The 17,799-nt window shown below is 43.5% G+C and overlaps 1 protein-coding gene across 1 annotated transcript in view; it reads left to right on the top strand.

Annotated features, from left to right (window-relative positions):
- The window catches only part of NCKAP5 (NCK associated protein 5), a 977,727-nt gene that overhangs the window by 909,195 nt on the left and 50,733 nt on the right, over positions 1-17,799 (top strand). Inside the window, exons 17-19 of the mRNA XM_037741167.1 lie at positions 7,535-7,849; positions 10,178-10,314; positions 13,336-13,468. Of these exons, the coding sequence (XP_037597095.1) occupies positions 7,535-7,849; positions 10,178-10,314; positions 13,336-13,468 (585 nt within the window). The remainder of the gene's footprint in view (positions 1-7,534; positions 7,850-10,177; positions 10,315-13,335; positions 13,469-17,799) is intronic.

The following is a 17,799-nucleotide window of genomic DNA, read 5'->3' as shown; positions in this document are numbered from 1 at the left end:
AAAAAAAAAAAAAAGACTCTCTCTTTCCTTTACATGAGGCAGATTGCAGCTACCTCAAGTATATTGGTCCATATTCACCAGTCATTCATTAATGCTTCTGATGAACTAACCCCCAAGAAAATGTTTGCCAAAACGCAACTCCTTGGGAAATAACCAGGGTAGTTGTTGAGTAAAATGTATGCAGATGCTGCAGTGTAACACTAGCTGCACAAATAACAATTTGGTTTGCCTTGGATTCCATGACAGTGTATGTGTTATTTACCTACAGAGCCCCTCACTTCTCCCTGGCAACAAGTTATGGAAACTTACTGAGTGTCTACTTTGTAATGAGCACTCTGCCAGGCATATTTAAAATGAGCTATGACTATTTAATTCAGAATAGTTCTAAAAAGCCCTTGTGGTCCCACAGCAAGCAGGTAGTTAAGCAGGTCTTTGAGCTCAGTCTTTCCAACTCTGAAGTGTATAGTCTTCGCACTTCATTTATCTGAATATTCAGAGTGACTTAGAAGTAAATTCAGGTTTTCTTAAACCTGTCCTATAATAATCTCTTTGGACAGATACATTAATAATACAAAGAGTTTTGAGTTTACAAATTCAAATCATTATAGATAGGTGAAATTGGATCTGTGAGAAAAGATGGAGACGCTTGAATCTGCAGAAGAAAAGGCTGAGAAACAAATTAGTGGCATTTCCCAAACACCCAAAATCATTGCTAATTCATATCCCACTCACTTGGTAATTTATATTAACTGAAATAGTGCTGGAAATCAACTTTTTTTCTTTGCAGCTATTTATAAAGATGATGTTGCTATGTGAACAAATATGGTATAAAACAAGTTTGGAGGAAGCATAGTTTATATAGTGTGGGTATTATTTGTCACCTCCAAATCTCATGTTGAATTGTGACCCCCAGTGTTGGAAATGGGGCCTGTTGGGGCGGGGGGAGTGTTCGGGTCATGAGAGTAGATCCCTTATAAATGGCTTGGTTTCCTCCCTGAAGTAATGAGTGAGATCTCGCTGTTTTGGTTCACCAGAGAGCTGTTGTTTAAAAGAGCCTAGCACTCACCCCCTTCTCTCATCATGTATAACATGCTAGCCTTGCATCATGAGTATAAGCTTCCTGAGGCCTGACCAGAAGCTGAGCAGATGCCAGCATCATCCAGAATTATGAACCAAATACACCTTTTGGCTTTATAAATTACTCAGTCTTAGGTACCCATTTATTGGAATGCAAAATAGACAAAGGCAGTAGTCAAGCAAGTTAACAGAACTAAGGCAATAGCCAACCATGTTAACAGATTTGCTTTAAGAGAAGCAACTCACTGTTCTGGTTAAATGCACATAAGAAGTTCCTGAGTAATCTCATCCACTCACTACAAATGACCCCAGGAAAGTGACTCTGTAGTAAGAGCTTGGTTCTCACTACCAATGGATGCTGGTGTTAAACAGGATGGCAGCATTCCACTTAGCAACTAGAATCTCTCAGGATGTGCCACACTAGCTTCCTAGACCTGGGACCCTCAGGCCCAGTGATGCTGTGCACTGGGGCAGGGACTAAGGAGGATGCTAGAACAGCCTTCTGTTGGCTGTCCTTTGCCTTGGTCATCTATTCTTGTCCCAAGGACTTTAAAGTACTAAGAAATCCATCATTGAAATATTCAGGATTCGGAATGATGTTATCTCTGTGGCCATCTGAATTAATGAAGTCTGGCTTCATGTGAAAAATAGCTACAGAAAGGGAAGTGAGCTGTTTGCTTTGGTTGCTAAAGTCAGAGCACAAAGAAGCAGATTGAGATTTCACAAGAAGAGGTGCACATCCATTAACGATAAGGAAGACTATTCTAAAAGTTTGTTGTTTTTTCATTTACCTGTTCATTCATTCCACATCAGTGAAGGCTGACTATGTGTTAGGTGTAATGCTGAGCACTGGTGATAGAGTCAGAAACCTGGGGACTATAATTACCATACTGTAGAATAAGAGCAATCATGGAGCAGGAGCCACTTATATGGGAGAACTGACGAGATGAATCAAATCCAACTATGCCTGCAGGATGCTTACGGTCTAATAACATTTATTTTGAGAACTGCTGCCATTTTCTGAATCATAACAGTGTGCCTATTTTAAGCATTGTGCCAGGCTTATCACATGCTTTGTTTCTAGTCCTCAAAGCACCCCTATAATGAAGATAGTGGGATATAATTTGCAGATGAAGATACTAAGGCCAGATGCTGAGGCAGCTGGGGATGGGGGGCAGCACGGTAACACTCATTCGTGAGATGTGTGGGGATTTTCTGTCACATACCCTAACTTGAAAATCCCCAGCGGAAATGTTTCTTCAAAATTCTCTGCCACCATCCCACACGGAACCACACCCATCTTGCCTGTTCATGTCCCTCTCAGACACAGTAACTTTCCTGTTTACTGAAGTCTGGTGCCAAACAACATTACTGCCCCAAGCAGTCTTAACATTCTTCCTCCAAAAGGAGAGCCTTATAGAAAGTCCTGTATTTGCTTCTAGGAAACTGAAAAGGTCTCCTCCTTGCATACCAAACATATGCAAGGCAATGTTCAAGGTGTCAATAAAAAAGAATGGGGACTTCATTCTCTATAAGACTCCCTACCATTCTGCTGATCACTGCTCTAAATGTGTGCCAGGTGTACTGAGAAGGGGCTTGTTCAGCCCTCAGTTGACCAGTTGTCTGGGGGACTGGTGTTTTCCTCTACCAACTGTGTATTTTCTTTGTATGAGACAACTTAAAAGGGAAGTAGTGCTTTAAGTCATTCCATGAGCTGCCTGGGACTTGATGGTGGTGGTGAAGTATGAGAATTTATTAATACCTTGAGAGACAGAGAGAAGGGAAATGGAACAATGGGAACAAGTGAGAGGGCTGACCAGAATCAGAGATGTAATTGGTGACCTTGCAGGAATGAAGGCTGTTTGTACATCCAACAACCCTACCCTTGAACTCATTAGCAAGGCCCTGTGGGCAACTATACTCACAGCCAGAAATGTGAATTCACATTTGTTGAGAACAATACTGCATCACCTCATTGAAGATGGGAGGCAGGCTCTCCTCTTTGAACTTAGTTCCTACTACAACCATGTAATTATTTTGTGAGTTCTTAAAACTCTCTGAGAAAAAACCTGGCTTCAGAAGTACAGTATCGAACACTTGTAATTCAGGTTACAATACTTTTATGAATGGCAAAAAACGACTAGTGTCTTAAATAAACTACATAAAGATGGTGTCAGCATGTTCAATATAAGCTTCCATTTCCAAAGGTTTATGCATTCCAAAGAAATTTTCTTGCAGGGGAAACTTGGCAAGTGTCTGAGCCCCTGACTGTCCACACCTCACTTCATAGTGAATGAATCCTTCACATTCAGTACATTTGGCATCTGTAATTTTTAGAAATTTAAAAAATGGCCTTAATAGTAAATGGTTTCTGAGCTTAATGTTAGGGCATGCAATTCTCAGAGAATCAGAGAACTCAAGAATTCTAAAAGTCCTGTGTTATAGACTCTGGTATAATAATATTGGGTGTTGAAAGAAAAGCAAAGAAATTTAAGGGGACTGATGCTAGAAAACGTTGTCCTCAGAAAGGCACCAGACTTTGACCACCTTCAACATTTTTTCTTCCCCCAAATTCCTCCTCTGCCTTATTTCCTGCAACTGCCCCATGACTTTGTGTTACAGGTTAGACAAACATACATGGGCTTCGTATACGGCACCTATTGCCAAACTGGAAAGGCAGCCAAGATTCTCACTTTGCTTTTTCAGTCTTCATTTGTGAAGACTGGGTTAAGTGTGCCTTAAAATACGTAGGAGAGACAAAGCCAGAAAAACATTGCCCTTGGAAGAGTGCCTGTCTTCCAAGCTGGAGGTGTATTAGGGCATTCTTACATTGCTATAAATAAATACCTGAGGCTATGTAATTTATAAGAAAAGAGTTTTAACTGCTTCATGTTTCTGCAGGCTGTGTAGGAAGCATGGTGCTGGCATCAGCTGCTGGTGAGGGCCTCAGGAAGCTTCCAATTATGGTGGAAGGTGAAGGAGTAGCAGGTGTCTTAAATGGCAAGAGCAGGAGCAAGAGAGAAGGTGGAAGGTGCCACATACTTTTAAACAACCAGATTTTGCGTGAACTCACTCACCACTAAGGGGATGGCACTAAATCATACATGAGGAATATACCCCCTTATACAAACACCTCCCAGCAGGCCCCAGCTCTAACAAAGGGGATTACATCTCAACATGAAATGTAGCAGGGACGCAGGTCCAAACCATATCAGGAGGTAAAGTAAACTCTAAGAAAACCCTGGCAAGGAGTCTAGAGATTCAACTCAAGAGGGCAGAAGGAAGAGTTACTAGGCAATTGGGATTCTCAGAACTATATAGGCATCCTGCATAGGGACAGACGACCAGTTAGATGCCAGGCATGTTGGCAGTGGACTGCAGCCTCAGAATGGGGAGCCCAGGAACCAAGCTAGAATTCTGGGGCCAGCACCAATTTCAGAAGAGAAGCTGGGCACCTTACCTAGAAGCCATGGGGCCGTGCTGTGAGCCTTCTGCTCACGTGGCTGTCTCAATGGCTATGAACTGAGCAGAGCCCACTGTGGGGTTTACTTGTGCTTCTGGGGGGAATCAGCATAGCTTGGTGGCTAAGAACATTGTCTTTGTAGTTAAGCAAGCCTAGATTCAAGTCCATGCTTTCATTTATAGCATCTGGCCTTGGACAAGTTGCTTAACCTCATTTAGCTGTGATTCCTCATTTCTAAATGGCAATAATAGTTCTTGCCTTATAGATATGTGAAGATGAAGAGATGACACAAAGAAAACAGAACCCCTGATAGCTATAATAAGCACCAAACTTTTGAGGACATGTCTTCTCGAAAGGAAAAGTGCCCCGAATGTCCTGCCTTGCTGAGCCCTCCTTGATTCAGGAATAGGCGGTCCTGAGGATGCTGGGGTAAATTATTAGGGCAGGCAGCCTGGGGCACATAGGGTCTGACACATCTTAGCCGCTACATCCCATGAATCCTTGATTCTCATTTTCAAAAACTGAGTCGGTTCTGATGAAGATCTATTTACACTTGTAAGTCTGAAACATTTCAGACTTTCAGAATTGCCCCAGTTATAACACATGGACATGCTAAATCTGAAGAGTGTTTTATGTGTAGGCCAAAATTAAGAAAAGACACAGAAGTCTGAATAGCAGGGTCTTTTTTTTTTTTTTTTTTTTTTTTGCTTGTCTGGCTGTGCTTCCCCATGCAAACAGCTGATCCTTTCTCAAAAACACCATTCTATCAAAATGAAATCACCTTAATTGAGGAGAAAATGAAAAGAGAAGATCATGAATAATCTGTAAGGCTGGTTGAGAATAAAGCTGACCAGGTGGAGGCCCTGAAGTGAATGGGGCTAAAACTTAGCCCTTTTAATCCCGGGAAGGAAAAGCACCTCTCACGGTGTGTCTGTATGATTCAGGAATTCTGGAGTCCATGACCCAACTCTGAGATCCCAGGGCATATGAGATGGCTAAATGATACCATAGTGGAGAAAAAAGGGTATCTGTGTCTTCCTACTAAATACCCCTGTGAAGACTGAAGCCTCTTAAGTAGGGACTTCATCTTTCTAGTACTTCCAAAACCAAACACCTAACTCCCTTGAGCCTAGGAAAGCCAACTCTATACACATCCCCATCCCTTTATTTTTGCCTTAGTATCAGGAAATTCCCAGCAAAGGGGGTTTTGAGGAGGAGGGTAGGGGAATAGGCAAATTCCGAAGTTTGGATAGTAATTGCTGAGCATGAAGTGAGATTGTATATAAAAGATCCTTAAGGATAAGCTATTCACCTATCAGACGTCTACTAATGTGTAATAATTATCCTAAGCATTTTGTATATGTTGCCATTCATTACTCATTTACTTGGCTGTCTCACAGTGTGCTTAAGTGTCATTGTAAAATTCTAAGGATTCAATGGTGAACATATTTTAATCCTCACAGCAATCCTAAAAGGAACCTGAGACCTCGAGAGGCTAAGGCTCTTGCACAGGGGTTCTGACAATTAGTCATTGGTGGAGATCACTCCTCAAGCTCCACAAGCCTCTGTTCCTAAAGCACCAAAGAAGTTGTAGCTATTGAGCTTTTTTTTTTTTTTTTTTTTTTTTGAGACAGAGTCTCATTCTGTCACCAGGTGCCAGGCTGAAGTGCAGTGGCACGATCTCAGCTCACTGCAACCTCCGCCTCCCAGGTTCAAGCAATGCTCCTGACTCAGGCTCCCAAGTAGCTGGGACTACAGGTGTGTGCCACCATGCCCAGCTAATTTTTGTATTTTTTAGTAGAGATGGGGTTTCACCATGTTGGCCAGGATGGTCTTGATCTCTTGACCTCATGATCTGCCTGCCTCGGCCTCCCATAGTGCTGGGATTACAGGAGTGAACTATTGAGCTTTTAATACAAATGTTATGTCATAATCTATTATACTCCCCACCATGCCTAACACAGGGCTAAATTGTTTGTCTTACCCAGTAGCAGACTTATAAGATGCTTCTAAGATGAAACTTAGGAAGTTTAATTCCAAGATTATTGTATGAACAGGACACTTTCTGGATAACATCCAGATCTTGGAAGTTGCCTCATTGATTTGGATAAACCATACCACCATTCCAGAAATTAAATACATAGTAATTTTTTCAAATACCATACTTTTCTCTGTATATAAAACTTTTTGAAGATGACACACAATTAACAGAATATGCCACATACATGGTGAGATTACCTCAATTTGTTCTAGAGAATAGTGGAATCCCTGGGACTTCCAAAAAATCCAAAGGGTTACTGATGAGTTTTGTCACTGAATAAAGTGAGAGTGAAAGAAAGTGGCTCACAGCCTTCTCACAAGACTTCAAGGACCAGCTGGGTCGAATGAAGCCCACATGATAAGTGATGTTGTGATGGGAAATTTACTCTTTGGGATGACCCTTCTGGCATATGAATTTGACTGTCCCCACAGTCAAATTAAGAGGCCAGAGATTTAGTCAACTGTTGAATGGGTGATCATTCATGCAAGAGATACAGAATTACCGTTGTTAGGACATCACTTCAATTTCTGTGTGCTCATTATTCATTATTTCAGTTAATAAATTTCAACTAATTGGTTGAAGTCATATCATTCCCAGATTGTAACAAGGGTGACCACAATTTGGTCTCTAATGACTGTTCCTCTTCTATTCTAACTCTAAAGATCTATCCAGGATATATGCACAAGTAACAACTGCTGCTCATAACAGGCTGGTCTTCCTATCTCATAATATATGAGGGGATGTTTTCATGTTCAAAAAGTCCATTTCATGCGCCTCACTGGAAATTTGCTACACCGCTAATACTGTTTCCAAATGCTTATCGTTTTTCTTTTTCTTAAATTCGCCCTTTTAGGTGTCACCTTTCGCCCAGATCGTACCCCAATTTCCATGATTCTTTTATCCTTTTATATGAGCCTTCTCTAATCCTTTCTCTCTCTGTCATTCTATCTCAGAATCCAACTGCCAGATGAGAACATTGGACAGTGGGATTGGAACCTTCCCACTCCCAGACTCGGGAAATCGCTCGACAGGACGGTACCTATGCCAGCCAGACTCCCCAGAGGACACTGAGCCTCTCTTGCCTCTCCAGTCAGCCTTTTCTGCAGCTTCTTCCATGAGAGCCCAAACACTTGAACGTGAAGTGCCTTCCTCCACAGACGGCCAGCGCCCTGCAGATAGTGCCATTGTTCATTCGGCATCTGACCCCATCATGACTGCCAGAGGGATGCGACCTCTTCAAAGCTGCCTTCCCAAACCAGCTTCCTCAGGTAAAATGCCAGTTTCCCACCCTTACTAAGACACTTGCTGACAAAAAAAGGGAAAAATTTTCAACAGGAGAGGAGTAAGTCAGTGGTCTCCCTGATAAAAACGTAGATATGTGAAAATTCCCGGATGTCCTTCACCAAAAAGCACAACAATGTATATAAGACAATATTTACTCATAGTATTATGTTAAGCAGTATACACACATATAAGGAAACAGACATGTAAGTACTGGTATATGGATATATGAACTGATTAAGAAAAAAACCCGTGCAACATACACTTGTGAGGTTTCATTTTATAAAACTTAATTCTGGGCTGGGCATGGTGGCTCACTCCTGTAATCCCAGCACTTTGGGAGGCCGAGGAGGGCAGATCACAAGGTCAGGAGATCGAGACCATCCTGGCCAAGATGGTGAAACCCCATGTCTACTAAAATACAAAAATTAGCTGGGTATGCAGTGCATGCCTGTAATTCCAACTACTTGGGAGGCTGAGGCAAGAGAATCTCTTGATCCAGGGAGGAGGAGGTTGCAGTGAGCCGAGATCGTGCCACTGCACTCCAGCCTGGGTGACAGAGCTAGACTCCATCTAAAAAAAAAAAAAAACCTTAGACCAATTTAGGCCCAAGATATAAATTTAACTACAATATTGTTTGCCTTCTAACCAGAAACTTACATGTTCTGATGTATTCCTATGCTGTTAAAATATATTTATATTTTGAACTATAAAAGACATAGTTTGATAAATCAGCAGTAGATTGTGGACTAATTGCAATGGAATAGAGTGAGCCTTCCCCTTGAGAGGTACTATCCTTTGTCACTCAACTGAAACATGCTTTCATGATTAAAGACAGGGCTAGGCTAAGGGTCACTGTTTTTTCATTGTTCCCCCACGATTAAAAATATTTATTGCATATGTACTATGCAGCCATAAAAAATGATGAGTTTATGTCCTTTGTAGGGACATGGATGAATCTAGAAGCATCATTCTCACCAAACTGAAACAAGAACAGGAAATCAAACACCACGTGTTCTCCCTCATAGGCGGGTGTTGAACAGTGAGAACACATGGACACAGGGAGGGGAGCATTACACACTGGGGTCGATTGGCAGGGGTAGGGGAGGGACAGTGGGGGGTGGAGAGGTTGGGGAGGGATAACATGGGGAGAAATGCCAGATATAGGTGACAGGGGGATGGAGGCAGCAAACCACATTGCCATGTATGTACCTATGCAACAATCCTGCATGATCTGCACATGTACCCCAGAACGTAAAGTACAAAAAAAAAATTATTGCAGCCCATGGTGACACTAAATAATTTTTAACTTGTATGTCTTATGTTGCTTTTATAACATGCATAAGCATAGGAACTAAAGCTTTAACACTTTCATTTATGAGTTGATGATTAGAAAGGAGCTGCAAGTGGAGTTTATAGTATAGGCTTCTGAGAAATTAGAAACTGAGACTTTTAATTATACATCTTTGAATAAATGTGATTGGGCTATTCCCGTGGCTGAGTTCTTCCTTTATACAGTAATACCCACTGCCAGTAATACCCATTTTCCTTCACAGACTTCTGCTCATTCCAAGTCAAGGCTACATTTTTAAAGGCTGTAATACATATTATTTTTGAAATAAATGCATTCTTAATTAATGACACGGCCTCCAGAGATTCGGGGGCGAAATCTTAGTTATAGATTAGGTACTCCATGCCTGAATAGTCACATGTGTGACCTCAATTCAGTGGTGGCTGCAGTAGACTCCATGATGAAACGCTGTCATTATAAGAAATTGAACAGAAACCACAAGCCTTGAATTGTTTCATAAGAAGCAATCAGAAGGAGATTGTTCTGATCTTGCTGCTAATATCCACTGCACCAGGTTTCTAAGGGCTCTATCCTTTTTGGTTTTGTTTTGAGATGGAGTCTCATCTTGTCGCCCAGGCTGGAGTATAATGGTGTGATCTTGGCTCATGGCAACCTCCAATTCCTGGGTTCAAGTGATCCTCTTGCCTCAGCCTCCCTAGTAACTGGGATGGTTTGCCTGCTGAACCTTTTCTAACCTGCAAAGCCTTTCAACATTTTGTAGACAAGTGGTCTAAGAACAGTTTGCCTTAGGGTCTTGAAAAGGGGCTTCTACAGACATATATACATAATTATGCAGATGTTTTTGGCAGCACAGACTAGAGGGGGGTGGATGGCGGGAAGCTCAGCTTTCACTGTATTTGGACCTATTGTTATTATTTCTGAATGTCTCCCCTACCTCCTTTCCTAAACTTGTAAAAGGTTGATGAAAGTTGATATGTGATTCTGCATACATGTCCTCATTTAGGAAAAGGCAGTACCCAAAAGCAGAATGAAGCAGAGCCAAGGCCTCAGACATGCTCACCATTTGGATATGCTGAAGACCCAATGGCAAGCCAACTTCTTCCAGACTGGGGGAGTGAAGATACTGCCTCCGGGACCCAGGTGAGGGGTTGGGGGAAGTGAAGGGTGTCATCCACCTGTTGGTCCTGATTGTAAAAATTGTACTTTTAAAACACTTTTGTGATAGATTTTACTTTAAATGAAGTTTTCTGTTGGTTTATTGAATAAGGCCTAGGGTTCATCCTTTTCCCTGCCTTATTAAGAAATACTGGGGGTTCTTGGGACACTTTTATTATGAAGAATCAAAGTGCTTCTGAAATGCACCCAGATTCTTGGGTAGGAATGCACTCCCCTGATTAGATATTGTGGGAGGGCATTCACTCTCCTAAGCCATGAAGGGACCATTGGAATGATGTTTTTTTCTATTTTTTCATTATCTCAGTAATTATTTTAACCTTTACCTTGTTCTTATGAAACAGGGAAAGCAGGTCTAATTCTGTTGCTTTTAGGGATGGCTAATCAGAGGCTCTGCATGGTCAAAGGACTTGCTATCAGTGAGCCCTGAATTTCATTTTTGCTGTGGGTTCTGCATCTGCCCTGAGATGACACACATAGGACTCCTGATGGGTGACTGGCTCAGGGACCCCTTGCTCATCCCTAGTGGGGGTTATGTGGTATCCCCTCCTGTTTGCCCCTTCCAGCAGGTTACTCTGCCCATGGCCTGACAATTCACCATTTCTCCACTTGTCCTGGGGCTGGCCCACTGCAGCATCTGCTGTGGTACCTGGTGGTAAGAAAGGTGGAGGAAGATACGTGGATCATTTTCCAGAACTTCCTGGCCCTTCCTTGGCCCTTCCCACTTCTGCTGCCCTTGGCTCTCCCAGGCCTGGTATCAAGAGCCCCAGTTGCTATTCTTACTAGAGTTTCTGCCCAACTATGATGATGAGATACCCAGATTCACTCACATCTGAGGTCCCCCTCACTGAGGGTGCCCAAGCCATGTTTCAGTCTTGAGCATCTGCCTCAGTGTGGAAGGGGACGATGGGTCAGTAGGGGAGGAGATCCTCTGGGCCCACAGCCTTGATTTCCAGTGGGGAACACCAGAGTCCTGCTGGACTGTGTTCAGGATCCAGGGGAAAGTTACTGTGGAGCTGAGACTGGAACTGGGCCCTCTAAAGTCCAGGGCAGCACCCAGGATGGCTGCCTTCACAGGACGTGGGTCCAAGAGGCAAAGGAGGAAACTGCTGTATTCTGCCATGCCTTAAGTCAAACACAGGATATCAGGGCTCCTCCAAATCAGTGCTTCCCAAACCTGAGCAGGCATCAGAACCACCTGAAGGGCTATACTCTTGTCACCCACGTCCACTTATGTCTGATTTGGCATATACGGAGTGAGGTGTACACATTTCTAACAAATCCCCAGGTGATGCTGATGCCACTGGTCTATGGAACACACTTTGCACAGAACAATTGAGAAAACCATAACAGTCACCCAGAGTTGGAGAGGAGAAAACCAGTTCAGGAACAGCAGTTGGTGACAATGGCAAAGGAGTTTGAATAATTCCAAGAAAGGAAAAAGGAAAAAACAGCTACTCTTCCTGACCCAGCAGGGACCTGCACTCCTCACATAACATACACATCCACCAGTAGACACACCTCTCTACAATTCCCTTCCCCATCGTCCTGCACTGGCCCCATGCACTGGAGGTCCCTGAAACTCAGAACCCTGCTTCACCAACTGCCAGGCAGGTTAAGTTTCAAGCAAGAATTAGCTCTATATTTCTAGTACCCGACAGGATGCCTGATTCAGTTAGCTTTTATTGAATGGAGCTATGAAAGGATGTACCTCATCATGCCCAGACAATGTTACTGGGTCCTTTTGGAGCTCTGGACACAGGTTCCCCAGCACTACAGTCACTGGGTTTGTCTTCCTTCATGGACTTAGTCCTTGCTAGACTACTGGTCTCTCCAGTATTAAGCTCTCCTTCCCTAGAACCTAGCATACTGCTTGGCACAGAGTAGGTACTTAGTAAACACTGTTGAATGGGAGGGTGGCTAAATAAATGAATGAAGGAGTAAAGGAAATTAGTGCTTGAATTTATAACCCCAGATAAGTGAGTTTACATCCTAAAATGTGTTTTTATAACCCAACCAGTGACACCCTTCCAAACAAACTTCAGAGACCCATCTAATGCATCTGTACTGGAACTGTCTGGCACAGATGGTGAATAATAGGCTCTAACAGGACAGTCTACAAACAGAAAAGTCTCCCAGATAACCTGGATTCAACACATAGGAGTTGCACTCCTGGATCCAGTATTCTGCTTATGTGCACACAGCGGAATATTGTTCATACAGCATCAACTGCCTCAGCAATTCCTGAATACAGCATCATTGTCACACCAGTGACATCCTTAGGGGACAGGGTCAGGTGATATGTGCATGTGAGCAAGAGGGGAAACTGGGTCCCTCAGCTCATGAACTGTCAGCAGATTTGAGGACTACGTAGGGTCAGCAATTGCTGACTTTCCTAAAGGCTACTGTCCTTTTGGGGACTGAAAGAAAATTATAAATTAGGCAAACATTTATTCTTTTGTTCCCAAGGTGAATTGTTTATTACCTTCTGATACTTGGAAGCCAGTGATGAGATCAGTTAAATAAATATGCCATTAGCTTTGGAACAGCAGCTCATAATAGGCACTTGAAAAAATTAAGACCCTATAAAGAAGTATACAAAATGCAGAACAGGTAACCGTGGGGACTTTCCTGAGCCTGAGACAATGGCAGAGCACCGTCAACGGCTTCATTGTTTCAGGCCTATTTCTGCAGCTCTGGTAATTGAGTAGACAGCATCAGCTCCTCAGAGGCAGAAGAAACCAGCAATCCAGAGTTGCTCTGGAGTGGGCGGTGGGCTGGGCAGTGGGAACGGAATTCGGTGCACACAGTGACAGCCAAATGTGAACTGTGTCACATCCTCACAGGATGTTCTTGTGGGCTGGGCAGTGGGAACGGAATTCATTGTGTAATGACAGCCAAATGTGAACTGTGTCACATCCTCACAGGATGCTCTGCCCCGTTTTGATTTGTATGAATAATCTTAACAGTCTCATATTACTCATTTAGGACAAGGTACCCAGAATGTGTACATACTCTGCCAGCGGTGGCAGTAATAGTGACAGTGTCCCGGACTATGGAGATAATGGTTTTGGAGCTGGAAGGGGACAGTTAGTGAAAGCACTGAAGAGCGCTGCCCCAGGTAACAACCGGCGAGCTTGCTGGCCCTGCAGTCTCCTCTCTCTGGGAAGCCGCTGATTATACCTTTCACTGTGCTCGGCCCCCACCCTCTTTGATTTTATGTTTTTTCTTCCTGTCTCTCCTGAGATCTAATTTTCTGGTACGTACAGAAGGTTGTCTATGCGCATCCATTTGTTTTCTGGTGTAATCTTCATGATATTGCAGTGCAGTCTATAAGGACTTTATTTCTGAATCCAGCATCTCTAAAACAGCCTCCAATTGAGTTATCTCAATAATGAAGGAATGACTATAAAGATAACTTTGTTCTTAATTATATACTCTGGCAAGTTAAATCATCCAGTGAGCCGTGGATGGAGTTTTCTAGGCTTTCTGCTAACATCATGCTGTGTAGCCCTGGACCTGTTAGCTGTGCCATTATGAACAGGTCTGTTTGTGAGGTTGAAGCTCCCTCGCTATATTTTTCTTTGAGCCAGAATTGGCAGTAGAAAAATTATTATCCCTAGGCATTTAAAAATATGTCTATTCAGATGGCACTTCCTTACAGATATAAGAGGGCAGACAAATCCCTAACACAAAATGTGATCTGGGCTCTGAAATGAATTAGAATTTCTTCTAATTCATTCTGGATTGTCAGAAATATTTTAATGACGCAATGGAGAGCCATTCTTTTTCTGCTAATCAACTTTTTTTCTCAAATACTAATTTATAAATTATGTGATGAAATCATAATTTTATTTTTTAAAACAAGGCTGGTACGTTTAGGAAAAAAACATGATCTAGCAGTCCTGTCTATTTCCAGTTATCAGAGAATCTTGGTATTTGCACTGGGGAAAGGAGGCTGAGAGGAAGAAGGGCTCATTAATCTGAATCACCACTTTGTCCCTTGCTTCTTATAAGTCATCAGAGAGGTAGGATTGATGGTTGAATCATACGAAGGTTTACCAAGAAGAAAGTGGTGAATACCCCCGATATTTTAGTTGGTTGTTTTCCACGTTGGCTCTTTGTGATTCATCGGTGTCCCTCTGACTGTGACAGACGAAGGGGAAGGGAAGGCCTCTGTCATGGCGCTTACCCAGTGAAGATGCTCAGGATGATGCCAGCTCCTAATCCATGCCCTACCCTTGAGCCCATCGTGAGTCCTCAGTGAATAGCCTCACCTCACCAACCCTCAGTTGCACACCCAGGAACAGTATCCAGTGCCCCTTTCAGCTCTCAAACTCTCTCCATTCTTTATTGAACAAAGGTTTGTTGGTTTCCTCTGAGCCAGTTTTCCAGCAGTGAGTAAATTGACAAAGATCCCTGCCAGAGAGTAAACAATAGATATCATAAACAAGTAAATGTACATAGTTTGTTCAAAGGAGATGACTGCTACGGAAAAGAGAAAGTCAGGCAGAGAAAGGGAGAGTGAGAGAGCTGGCAGTTGGAGGAGAAGTTGAAATTGAAGTGGAATAGTCACAAGGAAGCTCTCTGAGAAAGCAGCTTTTGAGCAGAGAGAGCTGAAGCAGGAGAGTGAGTGAGCCCAGAAGGGCACTCCCAGTGGAGAGAACAATGAGTGGGGTAGACTTGGAGCTGAGTAGCCTCTGGAGTCCATGAGGCAGGAGGCTCAGATGTTGCTGCAGAGAGAGCAACCTGATAGATGAGGTCAAATGAGAAGGGGCCAGAAACCCTGGAACCCTGTATGCCTTTCTGAGGACTAACCCCTACTCTAAGAGACATGCACAGGGAATTTGAATGACTTAAAGCCCAGGAGTGGCATGACACGCAAAGTTTAAAAAGGATCCCTCTGGCTGCCATATTGAGAAAACTGAAGAAGCAGGATCAATTAAGAGATTGTTACAGGCATCCAGACCAGAGATGTTGATAGCTTGGACCAGGATGGTTGCAATCCACAATCCACACAATGACCAGCACTGGCTAAGAGACCTCCCTCAATGATGGAAGTGCTTTATGTCTGCACACATGACTGTTAAGCACCTGAAACACAGCCACTGCAAGGAAGGGACTGAATTTTTTAATGTAATTTTTGCTCCAATTTTCCTAAAAGTTCTCATTTGGGCCATTCCTTCTTTTCCTTTTTTTTTTTTTTCCCTTTGGTTGAAATTTTAATTAATTTAAATGTAAATATGAGTAGTCACATGTGGCTCACACAACATGGGGAGTGAGAATGGTCTGATTCCAAATCTAATTAAAACTACCACCTGACTCAGACAAGGCATGGTGGCTCGTGCCTGTTATCCCAGCAGTTCGGGACAGTGAGGCAAGAGAATAGCTTGAGGCCAGGAGTTGGAGACCAGCCTAGGCAACACAGTGAGACCCTGTCTTTACAAAGTTTTTTTTTTTTTTTTTTTTTTGATAAGACGGTGTGGTGGCACACACCTGTAGTCCCAACTACTTGGGAGGCTGAGGCGGGAGGATAGCTTGAGCCCCCGAGCTTAAGGCTACAGTGAGCCATGATTGCACCACTGCACTACAGCCTGGGTGACACAGCAAAACCCTGTCTCAAAAAACAAAAACAAAACACAATACGATTCACTGGTAGACTGGAAAAAAAAGGAGGGTCAAGGATGACTCCAAGCTTTGGCTCTGAGAAGGGCTGCATTTGCCCTTGCCTTCTGCCAAATGAAATGGGGAGTTCTGTGTGGACATGCTAGGTTTGGGTGTCCATTAAGCCTACAAGTGGAAGTGGTGAGTAGGTGGGAGGTTAGGAGAGTCTGGGGCTCATGTAAATTAGAGTATCATCAGCATATCCACCGCATTTAAAGCTGTGTGTTCAAGTGCAATGAGGAATGGAGGGAGTGTAGACCAAGAGAAGACTAGGTCCTCCCACCTTCTCTCCATCATGGAGAAGAGGAAGACACAGTGAAGGGGGAGGAGGGCTGGGGAACATGACGTCTTAGAAGTCAAGTGAGGAAGGTATGCCAAGGAGGAAACTCATGATTCTGTCTGTTGCTTATTACTAAAAAGAGGCATGCAATCTTCAGTTCTGTCCTGCCCCTCCCTCTGCCAGTGGGGTTCCAGTGTAGAGAGCAGAAGTAGGCACGAAGGGGGAGGATGGTCTAAGTGTCCTGAAAAAGGAGACAAGATTTAAGACAAATTCTGACTGCAAATGAGAGAGTACCTGGGTACGAGTGCACTTACCTTAGGGCCCATGTTTCAGCATCGCAGACCTGTCTGCATGAGTTGTACAAGGCAATCAAGAATCCACGCTAGGTTGTGGCTCTGGGTGACCTAATGATGAACAGTCAACTTACTGCTTGAATTTTTTTTTTAATCCTTCTGCCAAATGAAATGAGTCCCAGCCTGAATATTTTTCTGTCAACCCACTTTGCTCATCCTATTTCCTCCAACCAGATCAAACCCCTCTTTGAAAAGGAACAGATTTATTTTATTCTATTGCTTTAGCTGATGGGAAAGTGGTGTTTCTTGGGAGGCGTTGAGGTCTTAGAAGGAGCACAAACAGCAAGACAGTCTTTCCCTCCACCAAGGTGCCTACAACCTACCTTTAAAAAAGGATGTGTTGGCCAGGCGCGGTGGCTCACGCCTGGAATCCCAGCACTTTGGGAGGCCGAGGCGGGTGGATCACGAGGTCAGGAGATCGAGACCAGCCTGGCCAACATGGTGAAACCTTGTGTCTACCAAAAATACAACAAATTAGCTGGGTGTGGTGGTGCATGCCTGTAGTCCCAGCTACTTGGGAGGCTGAGGCAGGAGAATCACTTGAACCCAGGAGTCGGAGATTGTAGTGAGCCAAGATTGCGCCACTGCACTCCAGCCTGGGTGACAGAGCAAGACTCCCTCTAAAAAAAAAGAGAGAGAATGTGTTGCCAGAGATCTGTCCTTGCACACCCAGACAGCCAGCCACAGGTCAGCCCCAGCTGTGGCAGTGCTGCCGGGAAGGGAAAATGTTCTGTGCAGACAGCTGGCATGGCTGTGGGTGTGTGCTAGCTTCCAATGAACCCTGGGAAGGGGCATTAAGGATGGAGGCAGCACCATTAACTTTCCAAATGTTGGCAAAGGTGGTATAAAAAGAAAATAGAAACAGGAGAAAAACAATAACAGGAGGACATGCCTTGAGTGTCTGGTGGAGACTTTATTCCCCCTGAGTCAGTGTTTCCTTGCTTTCATCACATGTGCCTGTGAAAGGGAGATTGGCTGTCCCACCCCAGAGGCCCTTTTGAAATAACAACGTTCTGTAATAGAGGTCCCCAACCTGCAGGGTGGAATTCATCAGTAGATCGTGAAGCCTTATTGGATGTTTGCCAAGATAGTTGCCCTTTTTCATTTTTCAAACGTACCCTTTCTCCTTGGCTCCCTGAAATTTCCTTTTTTTTT

This window comes from Cebus imitator, unplaced genomic scaffold (assembly GCF_001604975.1).
Source record: "Cebus imitator isolate Cc_AM_T3 unplaced genomic scaffold, Cebus_imitator-1.0 Scaffold95, whole genome shotgun sequence".
In the NCBI taxonomy this organism is placed as follows: domain Eukaryota; kingdom Metazoa; phylum Chordata; class Mammalia; order Primates; family Cebidae; genus Cebus; species Cebus imitator.
This window is presented reverse-complemented; position numbering and strand designations above follow the sequence as displayed.